Source organism: Tachysurus fulvidraco, chromosome 8 (genome assembly GCF_022655615.1).
Source record: "Tachysurus fulvidraco isolate hzauxx_2018 chromosome 8, HZAU_PFXX_2.0, whole genome shotgun sequence".
In the NCBI taxonomy this organism is placed as follows: Eukaryota; Metazoa; Chordata; class Actinopteri; order Siluriformes; family Bagridae; genus Tachysurus; species Tachysurus fulvidraco.
The window spans coordinates 18,881,778-18,907,013 of record NC_062525.1 but is presented as its reverse complement, the minus strand read 5'-3'; the positions used below and the strand labels follow the sequence as shown (position 1 = coordinate 18,907,013).

The window sequence follows — 25,236 nt, the reverse complement described above, 5'->3', positions numbered from 1 at the left end:
GGTTGCGAGTGCGCGTGCGGTTGCGAGTGCACGTGAGTGCGAGTGCACGTGAGTGCGAGTGCATGAGACTCCCAAAAGGCCCGATCTCTCCAAATATATCCGTACCATGTCTGAGGGGAAGCACATCTTTTCCCTTTGCTATTCATAGGCCCAATTTTCTCTCTGGCTCCCTCAGTAGAAATGTTACATGTCGCCCTGTACAAGGTTTCTGAGCCTCTGTATTGATCCACAGCTGTCAGTTTTACATGTACACAACCTGCTGATGTGCTCAGGAGCTAAACGTGTACATGATATTACCTCATCTCCTCCTTTTACTGGCTCAGGAATGAGTGAGTGCCATTGTTGTACTGTAACTGCACCTTAAGTGTGACGTCGTATTATACATTTTTCCTATACGCATTTATACCACTTTGTAGACCTTATCTAACTTGATTCATTCATAAAGAAATAACAATCTGTGTGCACAAATATGTCCATTTGTACACTAGAGAAAACTGCGTCTGTGTCTTAAAGGCAGTTAAGTGAGATTAGTAAACATCTTGGTCACAGTGGCCAAATGAGACCAGCATGTGAACGTTTGCCAAAACTGCTGCCTACATAAACTGCTGCTTCCTGACCGGAAAGAAGATTTTTTTCCACGATGGGTTTTTTCCACACTTATCGAGCTCATTAATACTGCATCAATATCACTATATTCTCAATTCTTCATCGTATGTTTATCTGTTTGACGTCGTAAATTAGCACTAGTCTGTAAAACCCAAAAGTACAATGTTGTTAACACACTGAGATTTTTGCAGGGAAAAGCACCGAATGGTGGGAATGCAGCTCAAAGCCGCGCCATTATGCCACTTTTTCCACTCTCTGACGTCAACCCCGTAACAAGAAAACCCATTAAACAAGAATGCCAGAGCGCACGCAGATACACACCCCACGAGCGTCCGGCACCTCGGCTCGGAAGCTCCACAGCTCCACAACACCACAAGCACTACAGCCGCCCTCGGGATTCTGCACTTAACACAGAAGGTGTTTATATACTGTAGACATGATGGATTTAAGCTCAGTGACATTCTTTCCAACTGTGTATTTACAGACGTAGGATCTAGTAAAACCAGTTAGTCGATCGAAGAGACATTGTTGTTGCGTAGACAGTATGATTTCCTTCAGAGCTGATACTACAGTGTCACATACGGTGGATCCTGTACACTGAGGAGTTACTGGTTAAGAGGAGATCTAGCATCTGCTGTTAACATAATGTAATGAAGGAAACCTGAACTTAATTAAATATCTCATTCTACGAAGCGAAGTCACGTGAGCGTGTACATTTTGCATATCCTTGTGCACACTCGTGCGCTTGTCCTCGTCACTGGCTTTATGTCTGTGTTTAGTTCAATGCTCGAGTCGAGTCGAGAAGCTTTTATCGTCATTTCAAAAATATATAGCTGTTGCAGTACACAGTGAAATGAGACGAGGTTTGTCCAGGATCGTGGTGATACATAACACAAAGACAGGGCTAAGGACATGTAAGTAGTCTTAGCCACATAAAGTGCAACCTGGTGCAAACAGTGCAGGACAAGACAGACAAGACAGTGCAGGACAAAAGAGTGCAGACACAAAGTTACAAGACAATACAAAAAGTACAAAAAGTGCAATACACAAAAGACAACAAACAGTAACAGAAACTGCGGCGACCGTCCGGCGTATATACTGTATGTGAATACTGAATGTTCAAACAATATTTCGTGCAGTAACATTAGAATGAACACAGTTTCTTAGCAGCAGGTCCTTGGGATAATATATAGAGTTGTGCAAATGACTGAAATATTGTATAGTATGTGCGAAATGGCTGAGATATTGTATAGTATGTGCGAAATGGCTGAGATATTGTATAGTATGTGCGAAATGGCTGAGATATTGTATAGTATGTGCGAAATGGCTGAGATATTGTATAGTATGTGCGAAATGGCTGAGATATTGTACAATATGTGCAAAAACGGCTGAAACGTTGGACAGTATGTGCAAAAACAGCAGAAAAGTGTGTAAAACAGCATGTAGAGAGTGCGCGCGCGAGAGTGTGCGTGCGCGAAAGTGTGCGCGCGCGACTTCTAGAAGGCCCGATCTCCCCAATAATATATCCGTACCCATGTCTGAGGGGAAGCACATCTTTTCCCTTTGCTATTCTTAGGCCCAATTTTCTCTCTGGCTTCCTCAGTAGAAATGTTACAAGGTTGGACAGTATGTGCAGAAACAGCAGAAAAGTGTGCAAAACAGCATGTAAACAGTTTGGTGGATTGTAAGCAGCATGTTAATAGTATGTGTGTGTTTTATGGGGGTCCGTGCAGTCCATACAGATGATGCGAGTGTATGTTGTGCTCCGTACAGTACAGTACAGCCTGAGCTCAGCACACACTCGAGCGTCACCTGTGCTCACTGACGCTTGTCCACATGGGACGTGGCCTACGTGAAGCTAAGCAGGTAGCACAAACACACACACACACACACACACCCACACACACACTTTTATTCCATGTTTTTGTATTCTCACACTGAACATCGCACCTTTTTAATAAGTTATCGGTGTGGAAATATTTATATAATTGCAAAGCTATGTTTTAACATTTTAATTAATTAATTAATTAATTAATTAATTAATTAATTAATTAATTAATTAATTAATTAAATATTATTTATTTTGAGAAATCATTCCCTAATGTCATTAAATTCAAGCATTTTCAAACAGAAGCATATCATTCTAAAGCAGCATGCTGGGGTTTGGGATCAGGGTCTGATTTGACATCCTTTAGGATCTGAAGCACTGATCTGTTTTCTTCTTGCATCTGGACATGGCACAAACGATCTCCTTACATATCGCTGTCGCATAAATCGTTCCCCCGAAGCTCACGGAGAATCGGCTCGGTATGAAAAGGACGTCGCTGTTCGATTAGCATGAGTCGTCCGGATAGTATCGAGAGGATTGCGCTTAAGCGAAGAACGTACAGTAGTACGTCAGAGCCACCCGACCCCACAGTTACAGATCTACTGCCCTGTGCAGTTTAGTTTTCACCCCTGATCCGGATAACAAAGTGTTCAAGATCATCAGGAGTAAAAGAAGTAAAAAGCTACAGACGGGTAGATGCTTAAGCGCAAGTCCTATTATTTTCCTCTGTTGTAAATGATTTTCCTCGGTTGAAGGTGTGATTATTAGATTAGTGTGAACTGACCCAGCTACAAACAAACAAACAAACAAACAAACAAACAAATAAATAAAAAACAAATGAATAGAGGGCAAGACTGATTTGTGAGGAGAAGCAATTGCCATTAGCCTGTATATTTTGGTAGAATTGTATGAAATTAGGGGGCATAGTGGTTAGCACGTTCGCCTCACACCTCCAGGGTTGGGGGTTCGATTCCCGCCGCTGCCTTTGTGTGTTGAGTTTGCATGTTCTCCCCGTGCCTCGGGGGTTTCCTCCGGGTACTCCGGTTTCCTCCCCCGGTCCAAAGACATGCATGGTAGGTTGATTGGCATCTCTGGAAAATTGTTCGTAGTGTGTGTGTGTGTGTGTGTGTGTGTGTGTGTGTGTGTGTGTGTGTGTGTGTGTGTGTGTGTGTGTGTGAGTGAATGAGAGTGTGTGTGTGCCCTGTGATGGGTTGGCACTCCGTCCAGGGTGTATCCTGCCTCGATGCCCGATGACGCCTGAGAGGCACAGGCTCCCCGAGAACCGCGGTAGTTTGGATAAAAGCAGTAGAAAATGAATGAATGAATGAAATTAGCTATACATTATATACAGAGAAGCTCAGTGTAGTGATTGACATGTGGTCAGATGACCACCTCCACCATCACACTGCTAGAGGCACCGTATTGACCATGTGCTTGTTGGACACCTGAGTGCTTTTTATTAAAGATCATATTCCATATCACATCGTGTCCTCCGTTTGCTGTTATTATAGTCTCTTCTCCGTCGACCAGCATTTCCACTACTGTAGGTTCCAGAGCACGTACAGTATGTGGGGATTTGTGTTCATTCAGCCACAGGAACAATAACGATTAGACGAAACCTGGGACTCGGTCAGGATTCAAGTACATCCCAAAAGTGTTCAGTGGGGTTGGAGGGGTCTTAACGTACACAGGGTCTTAACAGAGGGAGTTTGTGCACAGCTATTCTATAGAGATATTCTGTACCATTGGGCTTCCAGCTTTAGGGCAACATTTTGAGAAAGACCATCACATGTTGGGATGGTCAGGTGACTACAAAACTTTTGGCCATGTCATTTGTTTTTTTCTGCCTGTCCAATCATGTTCAAGTTCACTTATCTGGTCTGCTGTCAATCCCAAACCAGATTGAATTTGGATTTCAGAACCAGCGTAGAGAAGTGGCCCAAATCGTACATGGATGCAGGATGAAACGGATCCGGTTCCTGTTTTCCTGCAGTATGGATGTTAAGTCGCTATTTCCCATCCTTGGAGGGTTGGGGTCAGAGCACAGGGTCAGCCATGATGTAGTGCCCCTGTAGCAGGAGGGGGGGTGGTTGAGCAAGGCCCCACAGTGGCAGCTTGGGGGGAGGGGGTTTGGGGGCCTTGCTCAGGGGCCCCACAGTCGCAGCTTGGCGGTGCTGGGGTTGAACCCTGATTTTCCGATCAACAACCCCCAGCCTTAACCACTTGAGTTACCACCATCCCACGTAGACCTAGACAATGACATATAAACACCCCTGCAACGGGAACAACGCTTCTGCTGTGGAGCAAAAAAAAAATCCTCTGCTAAGATGCATCGATTTCTAATTCACCCATTTTCGTGCAGGCTAAAACTTTTAAATCCTATCCATTTTCCTTGAACACATTTTTTTTGGTTCTGGTGCACCCTGAAATTTCTAGCTCCTCAGCTCTAATTGTGACACATTTATCTACAAATCACATTAGACATACTTGAACTAAACTAATGTAATCAATATTTGGCGGTATTAAATTACGTGTTAAGCCTAACGATATTAGCGCCGCTAAATCTGACGGCGCCCGGCGACGGACTCGATAATTATCGGCTTCGAACGCTACTCGATTCCAGTTCGAGATGCAACCTCGTGATCAGATTGGTATAAACAGAGAGAGAGAGAGAAAACTCTTGATTAGTGTGTGTGTGTGTGTGTGTGTGTGTGTGTGTGTGTGTGTGTGTGTGTGTGTGTGTGTGTGAGTGTGTATAAACATGTTATGTCCTGAACACGGACAGAGAGGAACACAGTAATAACAGCAACATTAGGGAAAGTGCAGGATGGTCATAAACGTCTGAAGGAAGCTTAACAGGGTGTGAAAGATGGCGTAGGCTAAGGAGCAGTGCTGCAGGGGGGAAAAGAGCGCGTGAAAGCTTTTTAATGACGCGCTCTACATTTGCCCACTGCCCTAATATCCTCACTGAGAGCCTCTTTCTGATGAGCCATCGCTTTTGTGCTGATAATCTGCTGCAAATTCTCTCCTCAGGAACCGTGTGTGTGTGTGTGTGTGTGTGTGTGTGTGTGTGTGTGTGTGTCCTGATGGATCTGCTTATGGGATGCATTGTTTGCTTCTGTGTCCACGTTAACTCGGTTGCCAGTTTTTCTTCACAGGGGCGCTTTTATGTTCAGGATTTCATTACCCAGAATTCCCTTTACAGGCTTGTGTGCAGCTTCACTGTGCATATCGAACTCGTTCGGGAGCTTGTTTGTGAACGTGCGCCCAAATGTTTTCACTTTTCAAGCTAGTTAACGTTATCGGAAAGCCGGCAGGTCCGGCGGATTCGTATTACATCAAATCAGGCTTTTCTTTCATTCGGACCCGGACCGCTTCAGGCGGTTCACTTCTCATCATCTCTTACCTTTGTCAGGCTGATTATAGACTATATACCGGTGTTCTATGCAGATCCTTTGCAGGACAGGGATACGCGAAGGTCCGACGTGACCCTGCGGCATTGGGAAATGAGCAGTCGCGCAAAAAAACTGTTCTGCTCCCTTCTGAATGCTGGAAAGCTAATGCACATGGAACTTTGGATGGGCGGTTGGGGAAAGCCTTTGTACTCATTCTGCGTTTGTTTGGTGCCAAGGCTACGGTTACATAAATGGCCACGAGGGAGTACGGCAGCCTCGAGCTCCACCAAGGGCTGAACAAAGAGATCACCTTGTTTCTCAGCTAACCTCAGATTAGCCAACGTGATCAAGCTAGCGCCGGATGGAGACGAACACGTCCTTGGAGTTTTTTCTGACTCGTTTTAAATCTGTACTAATTAAATAAATGTGGTCATTAGTTACAGAGTCTCGATCATTTTGTGTGGGATTTTTCATTTCATTTCCTTTCTGAACTTTAGCCTTTAATCGGTTATCGGTGCAAGATGGAGATCGCCTAGCATTCAGATAGGCTTCGATTGTGTGCATGACATTCTGTGGGACTGGAAGTGACAACGGAGCTGTTTGAGAACCAGCTCGGAGATCAGCGTGCGGCGAGAATGGCGATAAGAGGACGGCAAGTGGGACACGGAAGAATAAAGAGGCAGATATTTGAAAGTCAGGCCACGGACAACTGCAAAGCCTGAACAGGACTGATGACCCCCCACAGATAAAGAGGAACAGAGGGGTCGTGTGTGTGTTTGAGTGGATACACTGACATTTACTAAGATTCTCTCGGTTTTCCTTATTTTTTCTTTTACAGGGACAGCTGTCAATGGTGTCTCCATCTGTAATCTCTCTCTCTCTCTCTCTCTCTCTCTCTCTCACACACACACACACACACACACACACACACACACACACACACACACACACACCAGAATGCAGGCATGTATGCAATGACACACACACACACACACACACACACACACACACACACACACACACACACACACACACACACACACACACACACACACACACACACCAGAATGCAGGCATGTATGCAATGACACACACACACACACACACACACACACACACACACACACACACACACACACACACCAGAATGCAGGCATGTATGCAATGACACACACATACACACACACACACACACACACACACACACACCAGAATGCAGGCTTGTATGCAATGACACACACACACACACACACACACACCAGAATGCAGGCTTGTATGCAATGACACACACGCGCACACACACACACACCAGAATGCAGGCTTGTATGCAATGACACACACACACCAGAATGCAGGCTTGTATGCAATGACACACACACACACACACACACACACCAGAATGCAGGCATGTATGCAATGACACACACACACACACACACACACACACACACACGCCAGAATGCAGGCTTGTATGCAATGACACACACACACACACACACACACACACACACACACACACACACACACACACACACCAGAATGCAGGCTTGTATGCAATGACACACACACACACACACACACACACACACACACACACACACACACACACACACAAACAAGCAGGCTTTAATTCAATGACACACACACACACACACACACACACACACACACACACACACACACACACACCAGGATGCAGGCTTGTATGCAATGACACACACACACACACACACACACACACACACACACACCAGAATGCAGGCATGTATGCAATGACACACACACACACACACACACACACACACACACACACACACACACACACACACACACACACACACACACACACACAGACAGACACTGTGCCCTGTGGCGATTTTCTTTTTTTTCCTTGTTTGTTTGTTTTTTTTAACTATATAATTGTATATAAATAGCATGAGGCTATATTACCTCAGCCTTGGCCTCTGAGGTGAATCTTTCCCAGAACGCTGAGTAAGAGATAGAGAAAGCGAGTGAGTCAGACAGCCTTTAGATGAACTGTAGCCGACCCGTGTTAATTAATCCCTCCCGGTTTGCACTACCATTAAGCTACAAGCTTCACTCACACTTCAGTGGCCTTGTAGTGTAGGTGCTGATAAAGTTGTCATCACAAAGTGTGCATTAACATGCAGGCAGAAGATGTAAAGCCACACAGGTCTACAGTCTACATCACACACAAACCCTCAAGGATTTAACAAACACGCTCTCACTCTCTTTCCGCATCCCTGTTCAGGAAACGGAATAAAAACCAACATATTCGGATCTCTATCATGTTTTCAGAACGTTCCCTTTTCTTGTGGTGCAGAAATGGAAGCAGGATTTTCTTACAGTATCACGGTGACTGATCGTGACGAAAGGAAAAGATACCCAAACGGTGAAATTCAAGAGAAGAAGAAATGGATCACCATCAGCCGTCCTTTTCAGGGGTCATGCAGGTTAACAAAATGACGCGTGTCCCGCTATGTAGGTGTGAGCCATTTATAAACTGAAATATTATATTGTGTAGTGAATCTCAACGTGTATATCACTATAAAAAAGATTCGCCAGCGGTACGGTAGTGTCGCATGAATACATCAGTTGTTTCAGTGAATATTTTTATGGTAATATCGTTGATGATTGATTAAAAATCTGTTAAAAAAAGGGAACTATTTTAAATATTAAAGTATGTTATGTAAGACTACTGAGTTCATGAAAATATTCCAACTATTCTCCTTTTCCCCTCAAGTCGCCGTGAATCATATGATTTTAGTGAAAAGTCATGTATTAAATTAGAAAAGAATGAGAGAGCTCACTGTTGTATATCTGTAGTATGGTGCACCGTCAGTATCGTAGCGTCAGATCAGCCAGCCCTGTTGTTTTTATTCATTAATGCTAGGTCGTAGTATGACGACGCCTACAGTTTGCACACGTAATATGTCATGCACAGGCAGCGTATCCTAAAATGTTTGATTTGCTTGACCTTTAATGAAGACAGGCAGTTACTTTTATGTAGGACTAAATCAGAATCCGCAATCGTGTCGCGGTTTTTCGGAAAGAGTCGTGGGCCGTATGGATGTACAGTACCGATCCAGCCTTAGAGTACACCGAGTCCGTCCTTTCAACCTGCTGTGATGAACCAAATTCAATTCAATTTAAGTTTATTTGTGTAGCGCTTTTTACAATTGACATCGTCTCAAAGCGGCTTTACAGGACATAAACATAGAACGAAAGGTTATTATAAAGATTAATATAAAGATTAATAGAATACAAAATTCAAGATTAATATTAGATAGATTTAGTTCACAATGTGTATGTATTTATCCCTAATGAGCAAGTCTGAGGTGACTCAGGCAGCAGTGGCAAGGAAAAAGTCCCTTAGGTGGTAAAGGAAGAAACCTTGAGAGGAACCAGGCTCAAGGGGAACCCAACCTCATATGGGTGACACTGGAGGGTGTGATTTATAAATATACAGTCAGATAGATCTCTAGATGCCTCAGGATTCGCTGTGTCGACTCGGCCTTGTCTCAGTGGTCCAAAATCTTCATCGCACGGAAGACGATCAGAGCTGGTACAATTTCTGGATACCTCGGGATGGGTCTGTTGTCGGGGGTAACACTGAAATGCACTTCTACGGTGTGTTGGTCCGGTGAAGAGCCAGTGATCGTATTGCAAGCTGAATGGAAAATGATGATGGTCAACAAAACCCCTATTTTTTTTTTTTTTACGATATGTAATAAAAGCCTACAGTTTCTTGCAGTATGGACAGAAAGCCAGGCAGGACTGTGCAAGAATGCACTCTAAGCCTGTGCGTCCATCTTCTCCTGCTACTGGCTGCAGCAGTTTTGTTGACTGCAAAAAAAAAACAAAAAAACCTGTGAGTGCTTCACATTTGTGGGCTAGTAATTGAGCGAGAAGTCCCCAAGCCTCAACACAATCAAGCTAAACATCGGTTCCTATACACACACACGCACACACACACAACATCACATGGATGGATGAATGGAGAGGTGGTTGAATGAATATTTTATGTGTTAAATAAGTGAGCTCTCTTTCTGGGAATTGAAGTCCCTTTGACGGATCTCCACTTTCCATCTCTCTCAAATTCTGTTCCCATAAAAGCCACGATACAGATGTATACGAATACACGATATATTCACCTGTGTGGTCGCTGTGTTTTCTCTTTCTGCTCAGCTGCCTTCCTTCTCTCTCCCTTCTCTCTCTCAGGCATCCTAATGAAGGCATTATCTTGACAAGTCACGGAACACGAAGCGGCTGTAATTTCGGCTTTATCACGGTGTTTGTGGTTCTGTGAACGTTCTCATCAGCTCCGGTGAAGGCGGAACGCGTAGCCAAGCTTTATTATTTATTATTCTGCGGAGAAGGAGAAGGAAAGATTGCTAAGCGCTTGTGGCTTTTAGCTGTTGTGGTGGTCCCTGAAGAAATGAATGTGAGGTTCTGTGAGAAAGCAAGCAACCGATTCTTCCGAGCTGTCGTTAATGTTAGTCCACAGTTGTTGTTGTGTGTTTCTTTTTTTCTTAAAGAAATCCTGGGCCACCTGTGTAGAGCTTACACCAGGCCTCCCAGCTTACAGCTTAACCCTACACTAACAATCTCTGTCTCTATCTAGCCCTGAATTCCTTCACCCTGGAACACATTCAGTAGATTTCTCATTCATATTGAAATATCTCTCATGTGCTTAAAGCCATTATGGTGCTAATTTGGTGGTTGACTGGCTGTATTTTTGTCATTCGTGTAAGAGCTTAACGGCTCTATGTCACTCTTCTGTCATAGCATATAAGAGACGAATTAACTCGAAACATAAATGATATCGGTTAGAACTACTAAAGAGGAAGAGAATTTTTTTCACTCACAAATTTCCAGTGATGTTCAATGATCAGACTCGGCTGGGCTAGTTGGCAGGAGAATTAGCATGAGAGTTTAAGCTTATATGAATGTAAGAGAGCTGACCAGACTAACGTATGACTAAAGCGCTGCTGCATCGGTCTCTTAAGCGGAGATGACTAACCGAGTGCTTATTTCATTACATTATATCAGCAGGTAGTCAAATGGCATCGTGGGGAAGGCAGGAAACCTAAACCGCTGTGCACATAGACCAAGATGATTATAAAACGTGACTCAGAATTTTAAAAATAAATCCCGGTTCAGATTCATATGCGGTTCAGGGTGGATTTTTGCTTTAAAGATTTGCCGCACTATAACGTATGTATATAAAAACAGGTCATCAGGAACACCTATACCCCTTTTCCACCAATAAGAACCGGGTGCTGGTTCAGAGTTGGTTCCACTGGCGAACTTTCTGAGAACCGGTTTGCCTTTCCATCGGTTAGAGAGCCGTCACAGAGCCGAGTCTGACGTCACTGTATACGTGTCACGTTACACAGCAACGTTAGCGCAGCAGCGACAAACACTAACACATCAACAATGGCGGATGCTGCTTTACTGTTAACGCTCATGGCTTTGCGAACCTACATTAACATCCAAACGTGGCGAATCCAACGTGTACGTGCAGCTCCGTGTAATCTGTATAAACTGCGGTTGTAATCGAGAAAGTACATAACGGTATTTTATCATTAACACAGAAGAAAGTTAGCCTTAGCATGTAGCTACCTACTATCGTGTGTGCTGATAAATGTATCATATCGCGGTAAAGTAAAGGTGTATTAAACATTAGTAAACTTTAGGTACATTATCAAATGCGCTAACAGTAGCCCCGCCCACAGCCACTAATGCAAGCGGTTCTTAAGTCTAAACCTGCAACGTTTTGGTGCTATTTAAGAACCACTTTTCCTGGTTCAGAGCCGGTGCTTTGGCGGTCGAAATAGAAAGAACTGGTTCTAAATTAGGCTCCGAACCAGCACTGACAACCTTTAGTGCCCAGAGGCTGCTTCTGGACTTGAATAAAGATGCTTGTGTTTATTTCTAGGCATTTCCATTTTCCCTGTGGGAGTGTATATCAAATACCATGAGAGAGGCATGGTCACTTATCAGTGTACACGGTTTGGGATAAAGCTATCGTAATTAGAGCGGCTTTTCAGTCAACTACAGCTATGCGGTGTGAGGCAGGCGTCAGCTGGGTAATCAGTATCGCATGACGAACCAATATCAGATAGATTCCCACGTCTGCTCTTTTTATCCAAGGTTGCATTGGTGTCACCACACAGACTGTATTCTGCTAAATAACTTCTGTGGGCTTCACATAGCAGTTCTTACTCCTGGGCTGATTTCTTACTAGGGAAGTTTCTCTCATTACTGATGTCCGTGTTCATATTATCCTCATGTTGTGTGATGGTCAGGGTTGGGTATCAAAAGAAATTTTCCAGGTTCCGATTCCGGTTCCAGTTCTGCCTTACGGTTCCCGGTCCTGATTCCGATTCCATAATAAAAGAAATGTTAAAAATAATGCACAATACTTCAACAATTCCATTTGTGTTTATTAATCACTCTTTAAATATTTGAAACAGAGCATTTCGATTCATATCAATTTAAATGTAAATCCAACATCAAATTTAACATCCAGAATTACAACTCGGCAAAACAGAAAAACGAACATGTCCGCTTTCTCTGGGAGAAGACGAGACCTTTCCTGGCTTATTGTATCGCCAGCTGTGGAGAAAACTTCATTGTTGTAGCTTTGACAATGAATCCACACTTTAGCCTTTTTTTTAATGTTTAACACAAAGTGTACCTCAGCACAGCAGCGCGAGTGACTGATTTCTGTGGTAAGCTGCGTTAATTTGGTTGCGTGACTGTAAACAGTGTAAACAATTAATATTCGTGAGGTAATTTAAAGGGCTATTTAAAGTGACCGCTCCCAGCGATTTGCCTGTCATCGCATCGGAACCGCGTTTGTAAACGAAACTTAAAAATTCTGTGCGGTTCCGGTTCCTGTTAAAAAACAGAACCGGTTCTGAATAAGAACCGGTTCTCGGTTCCCAACCCTAGTGATGGTCCTGCTTGGATACCCTTAACATTCACGCTTCCTATAACAGTTTATGCCAAAGTCTCGGACTCATTTCGGTGGATAGGCTCTAATTCTGGATGCTGTAGGTTTGTACCCAGACACATATTCTCATATGAATATGCTGTTAAAGGTATTAAATGTGTTTTCTTTTTCTTGTAACAGGAATAAAATCCAGTAACATCCAGCAACAAGATAAATGCCTCACTGACTGTTACTAACGATCAGTCTGGTCAATGACCGTTTCATGAAATGACGTCTATTGTGAGACCCTTTTTTTTTTGTTTTTTTTTGTATCTCGCTAATTCTAGGCACAGAGTCTTTCTCCTGTTACTGCGATTCAGAGAAGGAGGTCGACTTGTTCCTGTTTTTTCCCCTCCTATAAGTTGAGGTGCAATCTGGTTAAGACTGAGGAATGGGAAGTGGCAGTATAAATCAGTAATGGCAGTGCAGATGTCTAATTGAAGAGACAGGAAAAGCTTTTGAGTGAGACCATTAATGAGGAGAAAAGGTTCTGGCCCAGTTGGCATTAGTCATAAACTAGGAATGAATGAACTGATGGTCACATGACTGAATTAATAATAGAAGGGTGGCGTAAACACACACACACACACACACACACACACACACACACACACACACACACACACACACACACAAATGCAGGCTTAAGACACATTTGTGAATGTGGTTGGCCTTCTTTGAACAGTGAAAGTGGCCTTTCCAAGTGTCTCAGCATTATCGATCCTTCCGATCAATATAAACAGACCTATAAATATATAAATGTCCTTCGTGTGTGCAGAGTGTTCGCATTCCCAGTTGTACTGGAGCAGCGTTCTGGTCATTCCACTGAGCATGTGCTGAGATGCAGTGCTGTGTACAGGTGCTGTGTGAAAAGGCATGTGCACAACTGACTAGTAAATGAAGCCTTTGTTTGTTCTGGGTTTAGTCTTTGTTCACATGGAGCCAGAAATCAGGGTCTGATTTTTCTCCTCTCATTTAATATTCCCATCAGACCGCCATTATGATTTCCCGCATCGCTATGTGGATAATCACTCTTTCTAGGTTTCGTGTCTTATTATGCTTCACATGCACTGCTGTTCTAACTAGCTGACGGTGTGTTCGGAGCATTTAATTGCTTTTCGTGTTTTTTTTTTGTTTTTGTTTTTTGTGGCTCCTGCTGTCTCATCTCTTGTCTCTCATTTTTCAGCCTTCTTTCAATTCGTCTTTATGTAGAATCAATCTTATCTCCACACCCTCATTTAATTATGCATGTGTGGTGTGTTAGTTAGTGAGTTTGTGTTTGAGGTGTGTGTGTGTGTATAATTGTGGGTCCTGGTGATGTGTGTGTGTGTGTGTGGTTGTGTGTATGTGTGATCTGTAGTGAAATTGGAGCAGTGATGATAGCAGTGTGCTGACGCATGTCACCGGTGTCTCCAGTGTAATATAGTAATGGAACTTCCTCTCCAGTTTCGTGTGTGTGTGTGTGTGTGTTTATATTGAAAGAGAAGAGGGCGTCTTGGTCTGCTAAAATAATAAATGTGTGGTTTGGCTGGCTGAAGTAAATCCAGTGAGAGTGAGTAGGTCTGACTGGTTGGACAACATTAACACTGTACAACACACCTATGAAACGTAGCTTCACACCAAGTATGCGCAAACTCTTTATTTTAAATGAATTACCTTAAGGACGAACATTAATAATCACATCGATTATCCGCAGTAGATTCGGGTTTTGCGTTTTTGTGCTATTTTCCCCTGAGCGTTTTGTTTTGTACTCATTTAAAATATTTCAGGGGAAGAGGTGAGCTCAGAGTCTTTTAGTCTGAGGTAAATAAAATGCCCATAGAGTTTGTGTTGTCTTAAGCCCTATTCGGACGGGATTAGTTCTACGTGGGGACGTGGAGTAATGCAATTTTACCTCAGGACGTCTGTAATATTAATTGGCCAATTCGCGCGGGACAAGACATCTCGGTAAAACTAGCAGAAGTGGGAGGGGTAACTCTCTTTATGCACCACAGTAACCTCCTTGTCGTCATGTGCGTATGACGTTGTTTCCGGTTATCACGTGCGCAAACAGACAACATGGCGCCAACAAGAAAAACGCGAAACTGGAGCAAATGTTAACTACAATCTTCAAACAGTTATCTTCTTTTTGCTTTAAATGGTATGTGAAAAACACTGGAGGTTTGCCACAGAGTTGGCCCACCACCTACAACGCAACCGAATGCTTCTTCAAGCACCTCCAATCTTGCAAAACGTGCCAAAAACTACTTTTAAACAGGAAATGACGGCATTTTACCGTACATATTTACAGCGGGTCTATTCGGACGGGATTAGTATTACCTGAGGTAATTTTTCCGGACCTTTTTACAGAAGGTAAAAGTCGCCGTAATCTTTACTGACATTGTGCGTAATGATTGCACATGATGGCACATTCGGACGGGACTAAAATCACAGAGAAGCTCTGGTAATAATTACTTTACCCCACGTAAAACTAATCCCGTCCGAATAGGGCTATAGATGTCATTTTCTTAAAGGCAGGGGGAAAACTGATTGAACAGATTGATGAAAAGGTTGATGTGTGGATGAATATTTACTGTCTCATTAACTGCACATTTAAAACCTAGAACCTGTCCAAACAGGACGCAACTGAAATGTGTGTAGTTTTAGGTGTAGTTTATGTTCCATGTACCTGAGAGCTGACTGGAGTAACTACAGTGATCTACAGCATCGGTTTATTGTGCAGTGATGCTATTTATGTTTAGAATGGGAGCGGTTTAAGCGTCAAATTTTTAGGGGACCAAACACAACATTAAATTAGGTGACAAAAGCATCGCATTACACAACAGTTTTGTCTACCGGGTGTCTGCTATAGCGATTCCTGACCCAAGCTTTTGATCCTGTTCTTGATCTTCTGTGGGAGTCTCAGTGCTTTCATCACTGCTAGGGAAGTTTGCTCAGCTTCTGCTCCTTCAACAATCTGTACGAGTTGTTTGGTGCAGTCTCTGGAGCGGTCTCACAATCCCCCACAGACCACATCTCTCCTTGGGTTTAATTATTAAAAAACTTTCATTGTGTGTGTGTTTTTTTTTTGTTTTTTCTTTGTCGTACCATTTTGCAGGCACTGTAAATAATTTGTTGTTGTATATAGTTTTAATGAAAAAATCAAAATAAAAAACTGTGTGAGTGCATGCCTGTGTGTGCCCGTGTGTGCCTGGTTTGTGTGTGTGTGTGTGTGTGTGTGTGTGTGTGTGTGTGTGTGTGTGTGTGTGTGTGTGTGTGTGTGTGTGTGTGTGTGTGTGTGTGTGTGTGTGTGTGTGTGTGTGTGTGTGTGTGTGTGTGTGGGGCCATTTGTAATTGCTTGTGTGCCTGTGTGTCTGTACACATGCGTGTGCACACATGTGCCTCTCTGTGAGTGTGTGTGTGTGTGTGTGTGTGTGTGTGTGTGTGTGTGTGTGTGTGTGCGTGCGCAGAAGCAGAATGAGCAAGAATGAACAAAAGAGATAATAAGTAGAAAAGAAATAAACCTGTTTGCTGTCACCTGTTCGCTCTTTTGCCTCAAGTGTCTGTTAATGCTCTCGTTAAGATGGTTCAGCGTGCTACTGCTCCTGTTGTAGAAGAACTGGAGAATGTACAGAGAATCACACAGCCTTCAGCAGTGTACTGCAGCGTAGTTTCAGTTCAGCGCTCTCACAGGGAGTATCAAAACAAAAGCAATCAGAATATCACAATTCAATCAGAATAACCCAATTTAGACACATTTCAGTGCAAGAATTGCACTGAAAACCATCCTTATAGGCACTTCAGTGTACAGTTTGGATCTCTAACAGACTTTTACAAAGCAAACACTGACGTGCACAGACTCCCACTGACCTCTCTTTATATCCAGTAGTAATATCTGACCTGTAGAATATACAGAGAGTTCAGTATATTTTGGTTTAATTGTAATCACAAACACGTGAGCAAACAAAGTATAGGTACTTGTACAGTCACATTTATTACAGCATTACACTTCATACAACTGCCACGTTCTCTTAGTTTTGCACCAGCTTTCATTAACATTGGCTGGTTCCTGGAACAGTAATCCATGCTTACCTGATGGATAGGAGATCTTCAGTTTTGAAGGACATTTCTGCCAGCCAGTGGCCATGCCAATTCAGTAAGCGGTGTGATTTATCAGCCTTCCATTGGGCGTTTAGATCCGTCAGCCGCTAAGGGAAGTTTCTCATCAGGCAGCGCTGAACTGTAAATGTTGGATGTTTGAAAATCGAAGATAATTCACAAAATGATACTCGTCTAACTTGCGATCTGCCAATTTGTCACTGGAGTAGCACGAGTGTTATCCTAGCATCAGCAGAGGAAACCTGAATAAATGTAATGCTTTGTATGCATAATTTACCACAGTATCATTTATATGAGGATATCTAATCAATTATTTAGCATTTTAATCTTCCTACCTTGTTCAGAAATGTCCAATCTTAGCCCCATTAGCTAACTTTCCAAAGCTTAGTTAAATGCAAAATGTGCTTATCGTCATCATCATCATCACGATAATTGCGCTTCTGGGAAGTCGCAGTGATGTTATGGAAATTTAAACAGAAGCTAGTTGTGTATACGCTGTTTAGTGGAACCTCAGTTTAACCAAGTGTTTAACAAAATTATATATTATATATATAAAATGAAAAAAATGCCATTCAAAGACGCAAATTATTCTGTTGGCTTTGTAGAAGCCAACATTCTGTTTTCCTATTTAAGCTTAGACAAAAATTTATCAACAGTAACTCCTCCTAGAGCTTTCGAGCCACATGCACCAAATTCGGATATGTCATGAACCCCGGACTGAAGTTTGTTGCTGTTACTTTTCTAAGTGACCCGAGTACCGGTACTTTCGGTACCGGGTCTAACAATTGCCTTTTTTCCCCATAGACTCCCTTTATAAAATTTCGAGGTTTATAACTCGGCAAGCTTTCAAACTATCTACCCCAAACTTGGCCAGCTCCTTTAGTCTGATACTCTGAACAAAGTTTTAAATTGGTGTACCGACTGGCCTTTCGGTTGTCCTGCAGCCTCGCCCCCCCAAAATATGCAAAATCAAAAAACTTTTTAAAACATTGACATGTGACATATCAAACCACTCAGAACAAGTTTTGGGGGACTTCCTCAAGAGTATTCGGATGGCGTCACACGCTCGTTTCCACGTGCCTCCAAATGTTTTGGCACCCTAGCTTTCTGTCCACTCGCCTCCTTTGCGAATACTTACTTTGTCAAAGCCAACATCAAAGTTTGTCATGACAAACTTTACAAATTTAGTTTATTTCTAAAATCTCATTATCTATTATTTACACCTTTAAAACTCCTTAGCCATCCTGATCATTTAGTCCCGAGCCTGTCCAATGCTTAAGTCCATGATCGGAGAACTAATTACATAACTTTTCAGTACAAAGCATATGTATCAGGTAATACAGACCTTTGACCTTTTCCATCATGCTCAACCCTTAGTAAAGCTCCTAAAGAGCTATGCATTATGATGTGTGGACATCGCAAGGTGACAGCTGTGCTTTTGTATTGCAGATTATAATGTTTGCTTTGCTAACCTGAAAGATGGCTGTGTTCAAGTGTGATGAACCAAACGGATCACATGATTAGTAGAAACATGTGCTAGTGCTATTTTGCATGCTCAGTTGGGTTAAGGTCTGGTGATGGACTTGGCCAGTCTAAAACGTGCCTTGTCTAGTTGGTTTTTGGGTCATTGTCTTGCTGTATGATGAAGTTCCTCCCAATTAGCTCGGATTCGTTTCTTTGTTCATTGTCAGATAAAAGGTTTCTGTAGACTTCTGAATTCATTCTTCTGCTACCATCGGGTGTTACATCTTCAAGAAAGTGAGTGTCTTTTCCAGAAGCAGCCATGCAAGCCCAAGTTCTGACATCATGCTTAATCTATGAGCTTATATGTTTTGGTTGATGAGCAGATCCTTTTGTTCTTTTGTTCCATCACGTTGGTAGAGGTTAATCTTGGTTCCAGGACTTTTGAGGATCGTGTCTGTGCTTCTTCATGCTCTTAAAGACTTCTTTTGAATGCTGGATTGTGATACCTTCACTCTTACCCTGTGGGTGATGCTGCTGAATATCACTGACTTGTTTTTTGTTTAGTTTTTTTTTCTTCAAGCTTTCATAATGTTCATCACCTGCTGTCTGGTTGTTAGTACACCAGCGGTTTCCTTTGTTTTCAAGGCATTCCACATTTCTTCATTTTCTATGCCGAATTCGTTTCGCAATTTTCTCTGTTCTCAGCTTAGTGACAGCTCACTTGTGTTTAAATTGGTTTGTCCATTTTAACCCCGGTCTTCACAGATGACAGACAGGTCTCAAACCTTAAGACATTCAGAGCTAGTCATTGTTTCAGCAATTGATTTACATTTAAACTAAATACTTTGGAGTGCATTGCTAGCATGCAGTGAAAGCTGCAGTGTGTCCATTGGCATGGTAATGTGGGGACCGTTGATAATTTTGACGCCTAATCCAGATTCATTATTCAGTACCGAGCCTGTAGTTAGTTAATTCTGTAGAATTCATCTCATGCTCTTACTGTATTTCCACAGATTATAATGATGTCTGGGATTCTTAATGTCAAAGTAACAGAAAAGGGGTTGAATTGCTGTTGCATTTTATACCACTTATTAGTGAAATTATGTCTATGTGCCAAAACCCACACTCGTTTATTGAGGTTGTCCGTAGGACCTTGTTACATAATGTCTTAATGTCTTTCAGTATCGGTTTTATTATGGCTTATGTCTTTCCAGCCGGTTTGGACACAATTGTCATTGCTTGTGTGTTTGTGTGCAAAGGCGTGTTCATTAGTGAGCGCATCACAAGCCATCCATACGTTCAGGCAATGCAGGCAGGAGTGCTAACGCAGCGATGTTCCCTAACAACATGCTCAGCAGCGAGGGGAACAAGCCCCTGCCTGCCTAACTAACTCCCTCACTCCTTTTCCACTCTCGGCTGTGCGTGCGCGTGTGCACCTGTAAGCTGTGCTGTTTTATGCTTCTGTTTTGGTGGCCGTATCACCAGTTTTCAGTGGGAAAAGCTTACACCAGGTCTCTCACTCATCAGAGAGAATTGCTGAATTATTTCTATTTTTTTTTTTTTAACTGTCCCTTTTTTTCTCTGTCCTCTTTCCTGTAGATCACCAGAAGCTGGAACGAGAGGCCCGAATCTGTCGTCTTCTCAAACATTCCAATATCGGTGAGTAGATTCTAGTTTTAACGTGTTATGGTTTATTAGTAGGGGAGACCAGGGACAGTTTGTAACACTGTTTTTTGCAATTTTTAGCAATACATGAAAATAAAAATAAAAAACATTTTTACTGGAATAACCAATTTGTTATATTATAAACTTCAATCTGTCAACTGCTGAAACAATGTATTTAAGTGGTTTTATGAAATATGGACAGGTTGCAAAATCGATTTTAATACAGTCTCTCCACAGGGACGGTTGTAACGCATGGCATCTCATGTGAGCTAGCTTGACTGCTAGTTTGACACTTGTTAGCCATTTATATTTTTAGCTTACAAAATAGTGGTTTGATAGAACATTTGATCCTAAAACAGCATCCAAAAAAAGTACCTCAGAAAGAAAAGTAATTTTTTTTTTTTTTTACCTCAAAAACAATCTTTTGTAGATAACTCTGTCAGGAAAATTTGGAGGGAAAAATGGAGGGAGCATTATGGCAAAAATGGAGGGAAACTAACTGAGCATGTGCACAGTGAGTGTCATCACTCTAGGTTGTTTCTGATTGGAGGAATTCAAGGTGTTCCAACCGTCCCCTGTTACAACTGTCCCTGGTCTCCCTTAATAGAGTTACTTGTTTATTAGTAATGCTGTTTTTTCCCTCTGCTGGCTGCCGGTACAATGCTAACATTTCCAGGTGTATGGTGTGTGTTACTGGGTCAGATTGGTATCAGCAGGAACTAATCGTACATGAGGTTTGGGCTATAAGCTCTCTTAGTTGCTGCCTGATTATGTTTTACTATATTACATGCTGTGCTACACCATACATACAGAAAGCGTTTAGCATTTGTTCTCTATTTGTTTACATTGAGTCGAAAGTAATGTCATTTTCACTGCATGGATGTTTTATCAAATCATAATGCTGCACAAATTGCATTTGCATTAAAATCACAATCATCAAGGTTTCCCGGTGCGAGAACATCTTTCATTCTGCAGCATTTGCTCTCGAGCAGCCGTTACATAAAACAGAGCGCTGCTATTAACCCTTATTTGCCGTGACCGATGGAGACGTCGTACCACACGACGTCACACACACAGACGACCGAATCGCAGCATGCTCACAGAAGGAAAAGAGGAGGAACGTCAGAAATCTAGGCTATGAGTGCGGTTTAAAATAACCCAAACATCTGCTTACACTGAGGAGGAAATGTGTCCTAAACAAATGAGTAATGATATGTACCGAATATTAAATTCCCAATCACTAAACAAACCATGACTAAATATATGAAATGAATGACTCCATTGCGTGAGTCATGGCCACTTGCACAGTCTTGCTCAAATCGCAAAACACTGATGCAGTACACACACACACACACACACACAGAGCGAGATTATTAAGACCGCTTTTCACCCACAAGTGGCTGATGAGTTCCTGCGGACATAAGAACAGAAACGCTTCCGTGACTAGTTATTTAACAAGTTTATGGTATTGCTGGATTCTTTTGAACTTAGGATATTGCTCTTGAGATCACATTATGCATTTTATATATGCGATAGCATGTACTACTAGTAGCAATAAGCTCCGGTTTATTAGCTACACCTGCACATTCATACAGTTATCTAAACAGTCAATTATGTGGCAGCTGCTAATTGTTAAAAAAATAACAACATACAGATCGATGGCTTCAGCTACTGTTCACATCAAACATCAGAATAAAGAAAAGTGTGATCTTATGCTTGTTGGTGTCCGGTTTATTTGGAGTATCTCAGAAATGTTCTCACACAGCAGGCTCTAGAGTTTAAACAGAACGGTGTGAAAACGGCGTGTGTGCAGAGGATAAGTTATCACTCTGTACAAACACGATGAGAAGAAAAACATCTCCGAATGCACAACACGTTAATGCTCGAGGTGGAGCTACAACAGCAGGGTCCACTTCAGTCAGCCATAAACAAGAATCATGAGCACAGACTAACAGTTGGAGACCGGATAAAGTTCAGGTGAATTCTTTAACTGTACAGTTTGGCTGAATGTACTACACCAGTGGTCCCCAACCTTTTTTTGCCGTGGACCGGTCAATGTTTGATCATTTTACCGCGGCTCGCTGGGGGTGGGGGTGGCTATACAATTAAATTAAAATGAATCATTTTAATTTAATTGTATTTAAACATGCCTATATAACTCACTACAACGCTAAATCAATGAGAACCCTGAGCTTGTTTCAACGACACGGTTCCATCTGGTATAATAGGAGACAATGACACCCGAAGTGTGTTGCTTATGTCCAGTTTATTGCCGTCACTGCAGAAAACCCCGCTTCACACAGATAGCATGTCGGAAATGGCAATAGGGATTTAAGTGCTGTCTGTGGTGGCAATCTCAGGGTATTCCGCCATGACTTTAATCCAGAACACCGGCAGAGATTCTAACTTTCTAGCGACGTCTGTTTCGTGCTCATTTTTACTAATTTGTGGGTTAAATTTGAACAAACACAATTTACACGTACACCAAGCACTGTTAAACATGAGAAAGTACCGGTGAGCAGAGAGAAGAGCGATACACACCTTCTCTCTCCACCAAAGCTACAACAACCCTGCCGCTTGCAGCCGCTCAGCTCGAGACGTCACCTAAACCCGGCCCGATATCATGATATTTTGCACATGCGCGGTATTGGTGCGGCTTTAGGTGACGTCTCTCAGCTCCCGGTTAACCTCGCGTCCATGGAAAGTCGCACAAACCCGAGAGAAATACACCACAGTAAATAAAATAATAATTTAAATAATTTAATGTTCCTTGGGCTGCCCGGTACCATTTGGTCCACGGACCGGTACCGGTCCGCGGCCCGGAGGTTGGGGACCACTGTTCTACAGTAACTACAGGGGTAAATTTGTGAACGTGCAGTTCTACAGCACGGCGAGTGGATGTTGCTCTAGATCTGGGCGCAAGCCTCATGAACTCTATCCCTCCTAGATATCCACCAGGATAATAGTGCTCCCATGCTCTTCTGTGGTAATGAAAGAATGTACAGTACCACGAGAAATATTGTTCCTTATAACATTGATCAAAGAGAATCAGGGTTTCAGTTCTAAGCATAAAAATCCGTGTTATGCTATAAGCTTCATTAAAAGCCTTCATCCATGAGCTATCGATATATCTGACATTCTGTTTAAAGGTTTTAGTCAAACACAGAAGCAGCTTAAACCACGTGCTTATTTCATCTCGGGTTAACATCCATGGCATCCTGAGATGAAATGATGCAGATGTTTGTGCCATTACGCGGGTAAGAAAAAAATTCCAGTGGTTACTATAAGAGCAGGTTGTTGCTTATACATAGATGTGCAATGGAAAAACAGCCAAGTGCTACTCAACCCCGTGTGTATGTGTGTGTGTGTGTGTGTGTCTTCACAGCTGTGTGTGTGTGTGTGGGAGAAGGCTATCTCATTGTTACGGGGGAATTAAAGGACAATGGTATGAGGGATGCTTAAAGAAAGCGACAGAGAGCTCAGCTCTATAATAAGGCCTATAAATAGTGTGTTGGGGTGGGGAAGGGGTAGGAGCCAGAGGGGGCGCTTGGTGCTGGAGGCTTTGGTGCTCGTACACAATAATTATCAGCAGCAAGCCCAGGAACGCACGAGCAGGAGAGGGACCCAGGAGAATGGAAGAAAGGATAAAGAAAAAAAAAAAACAGCAGCAGGTCTAACCACCTAGTTACGCTTTGTTAAGCTTTAGATTCGGATGCATATTGGATGCTCACTGACTCTGTTCCTGTTTATTGCAACACAGCAACAGATGAGTTCTGTGTTGCAGTTGAACAGCCCAACACGATCCTAGCAACCAGCTCTGTTTGGAAGCACTTTCTCTGTTCGGTTAGATCTGTAACTCAGATTAAATTATTGTAGATTGTAGATTATTCTTTAGAATATTAATCCTACCATATAATCGTCGCTCGTAATCATAAACACCTGTTAGTGCCAAGAGTCGCTGATTTATATATAATATACACACACACACACACACACATATATATATATATATATGTGCATGTATATGTAATATTTCTCTCTTGCAGTCCTTTTTCCATCCCTCTTTCCTGCTGTAATGTGAGTAGTGTGTTCCATATCAGCTCTCCCGCACCTCGCTTTGTTTCCTCAGGCTTTTCCTTTCTGCTCGCTTGCTTCCCTCCCGTCTTTCAAAGGGACGGCTTGTCATGTTTTCTGCTCGGACTGCAGATAAATGTTGAACAAAGGAAGTAATGGCAGTAAAGAAACTGATGGAGTCCTTGAGAGAAAAGAGAGGAGAGAGGTCAGAGTGCCCGTAGGTCTTGCAGTTGCTCCTTTTCTTTTCTGTTCTATACTTTTCTGTTTTTTTTTTTCCTTTTCTCCTCCTCTCGTATTTGCTCCTCTCAGCTCCTCTTGCTCAGTCTCTTCCTCACCGTCGCAACATTAAATGCAGTTTTACGAAAACAACACCGAATCAAAAGGAGATCTCGGATGATCTCGGATGATGGACGTGAACTGCTGTATGCACAGGAATGAAAAATGGCGCACGGTGCAGAAATGACAAAGGGGTGTGAGGGTCAATTCATTACAGGGATGTGAATGCACGCTCATCAGTTTTCTTCTCATCACAAAGTGTGTGTTTTCTTTCCGTATTTTTCCAAAAGTGATTGTCCAGCTGAGAACTAAAGATTGCACCCGAGAGATTGCACCCACCAATCAGAACTGGGGGCGGTCTCTGCTTACCTGTCAATCAAGTTGTCCATCAATTCAGAAATCTTCCCATCTTTTACTGCCATTTCTGTAGTCTAGTGATCCCCTTTTTGTTTTGGGTGCACGGTCATTGAGGGGGAACCTGAATGGTTAATTGTTTCAGACCTGGCTGCTTTACCTTCCCTAAAGGCATCACTCAGATGGTATAATCAGATGGTATAAACCACCCTAGGAGCAGAAATTTCTTTCCAGACAAACGCTTTGTATTCAGATGTAACCCTCAGTTTTTCTTTTTTTTCTTTGTTCTTTTTCAGTAGTATTCTAGTATTTTTCGAGCCTACTAGGGACAATATCATTAGAAACGTTCCAGAGCATTCATTCATTCATTCGTTCATTCATTCTCATTCAGTTCTTATCTGAACTACTCGGGTCACGGGGAGCCTGTGCCTATCTCAGGCGTCATCGGGCATCAA

The 25,236-nt window shown here is 42.5% G+C and overlaps 1 protein-coding gene across 19 annotated transcripts in view; it reads left to right on the top strand.

Moving 5' to 3' along the window:
- Positions 1 to 25,236, top strand: part of camk2g1 (calcium/calmodulin-dependent protein kinase (CaM kinase) II gamma 1) — a 74,944-nt gene that overhangs the window by 19,356 nt on the left and 30,352 nt on the right. For all 19 annotated transcript variants that reach the window (XM_047817786.1, XM_047817787.1, XM_027140587.2 and 16 more), the window contains exon 3: positions 20,012 to 20,071. In XM_047817786.1, the coding sequence (XP_047673742.1) occupies positions 20,012 to 20,071 (60 nt within the window). The remainder of the gene's footprint in view (positions 1 to 20,011; positions 20,072 to 25,236) is intronic.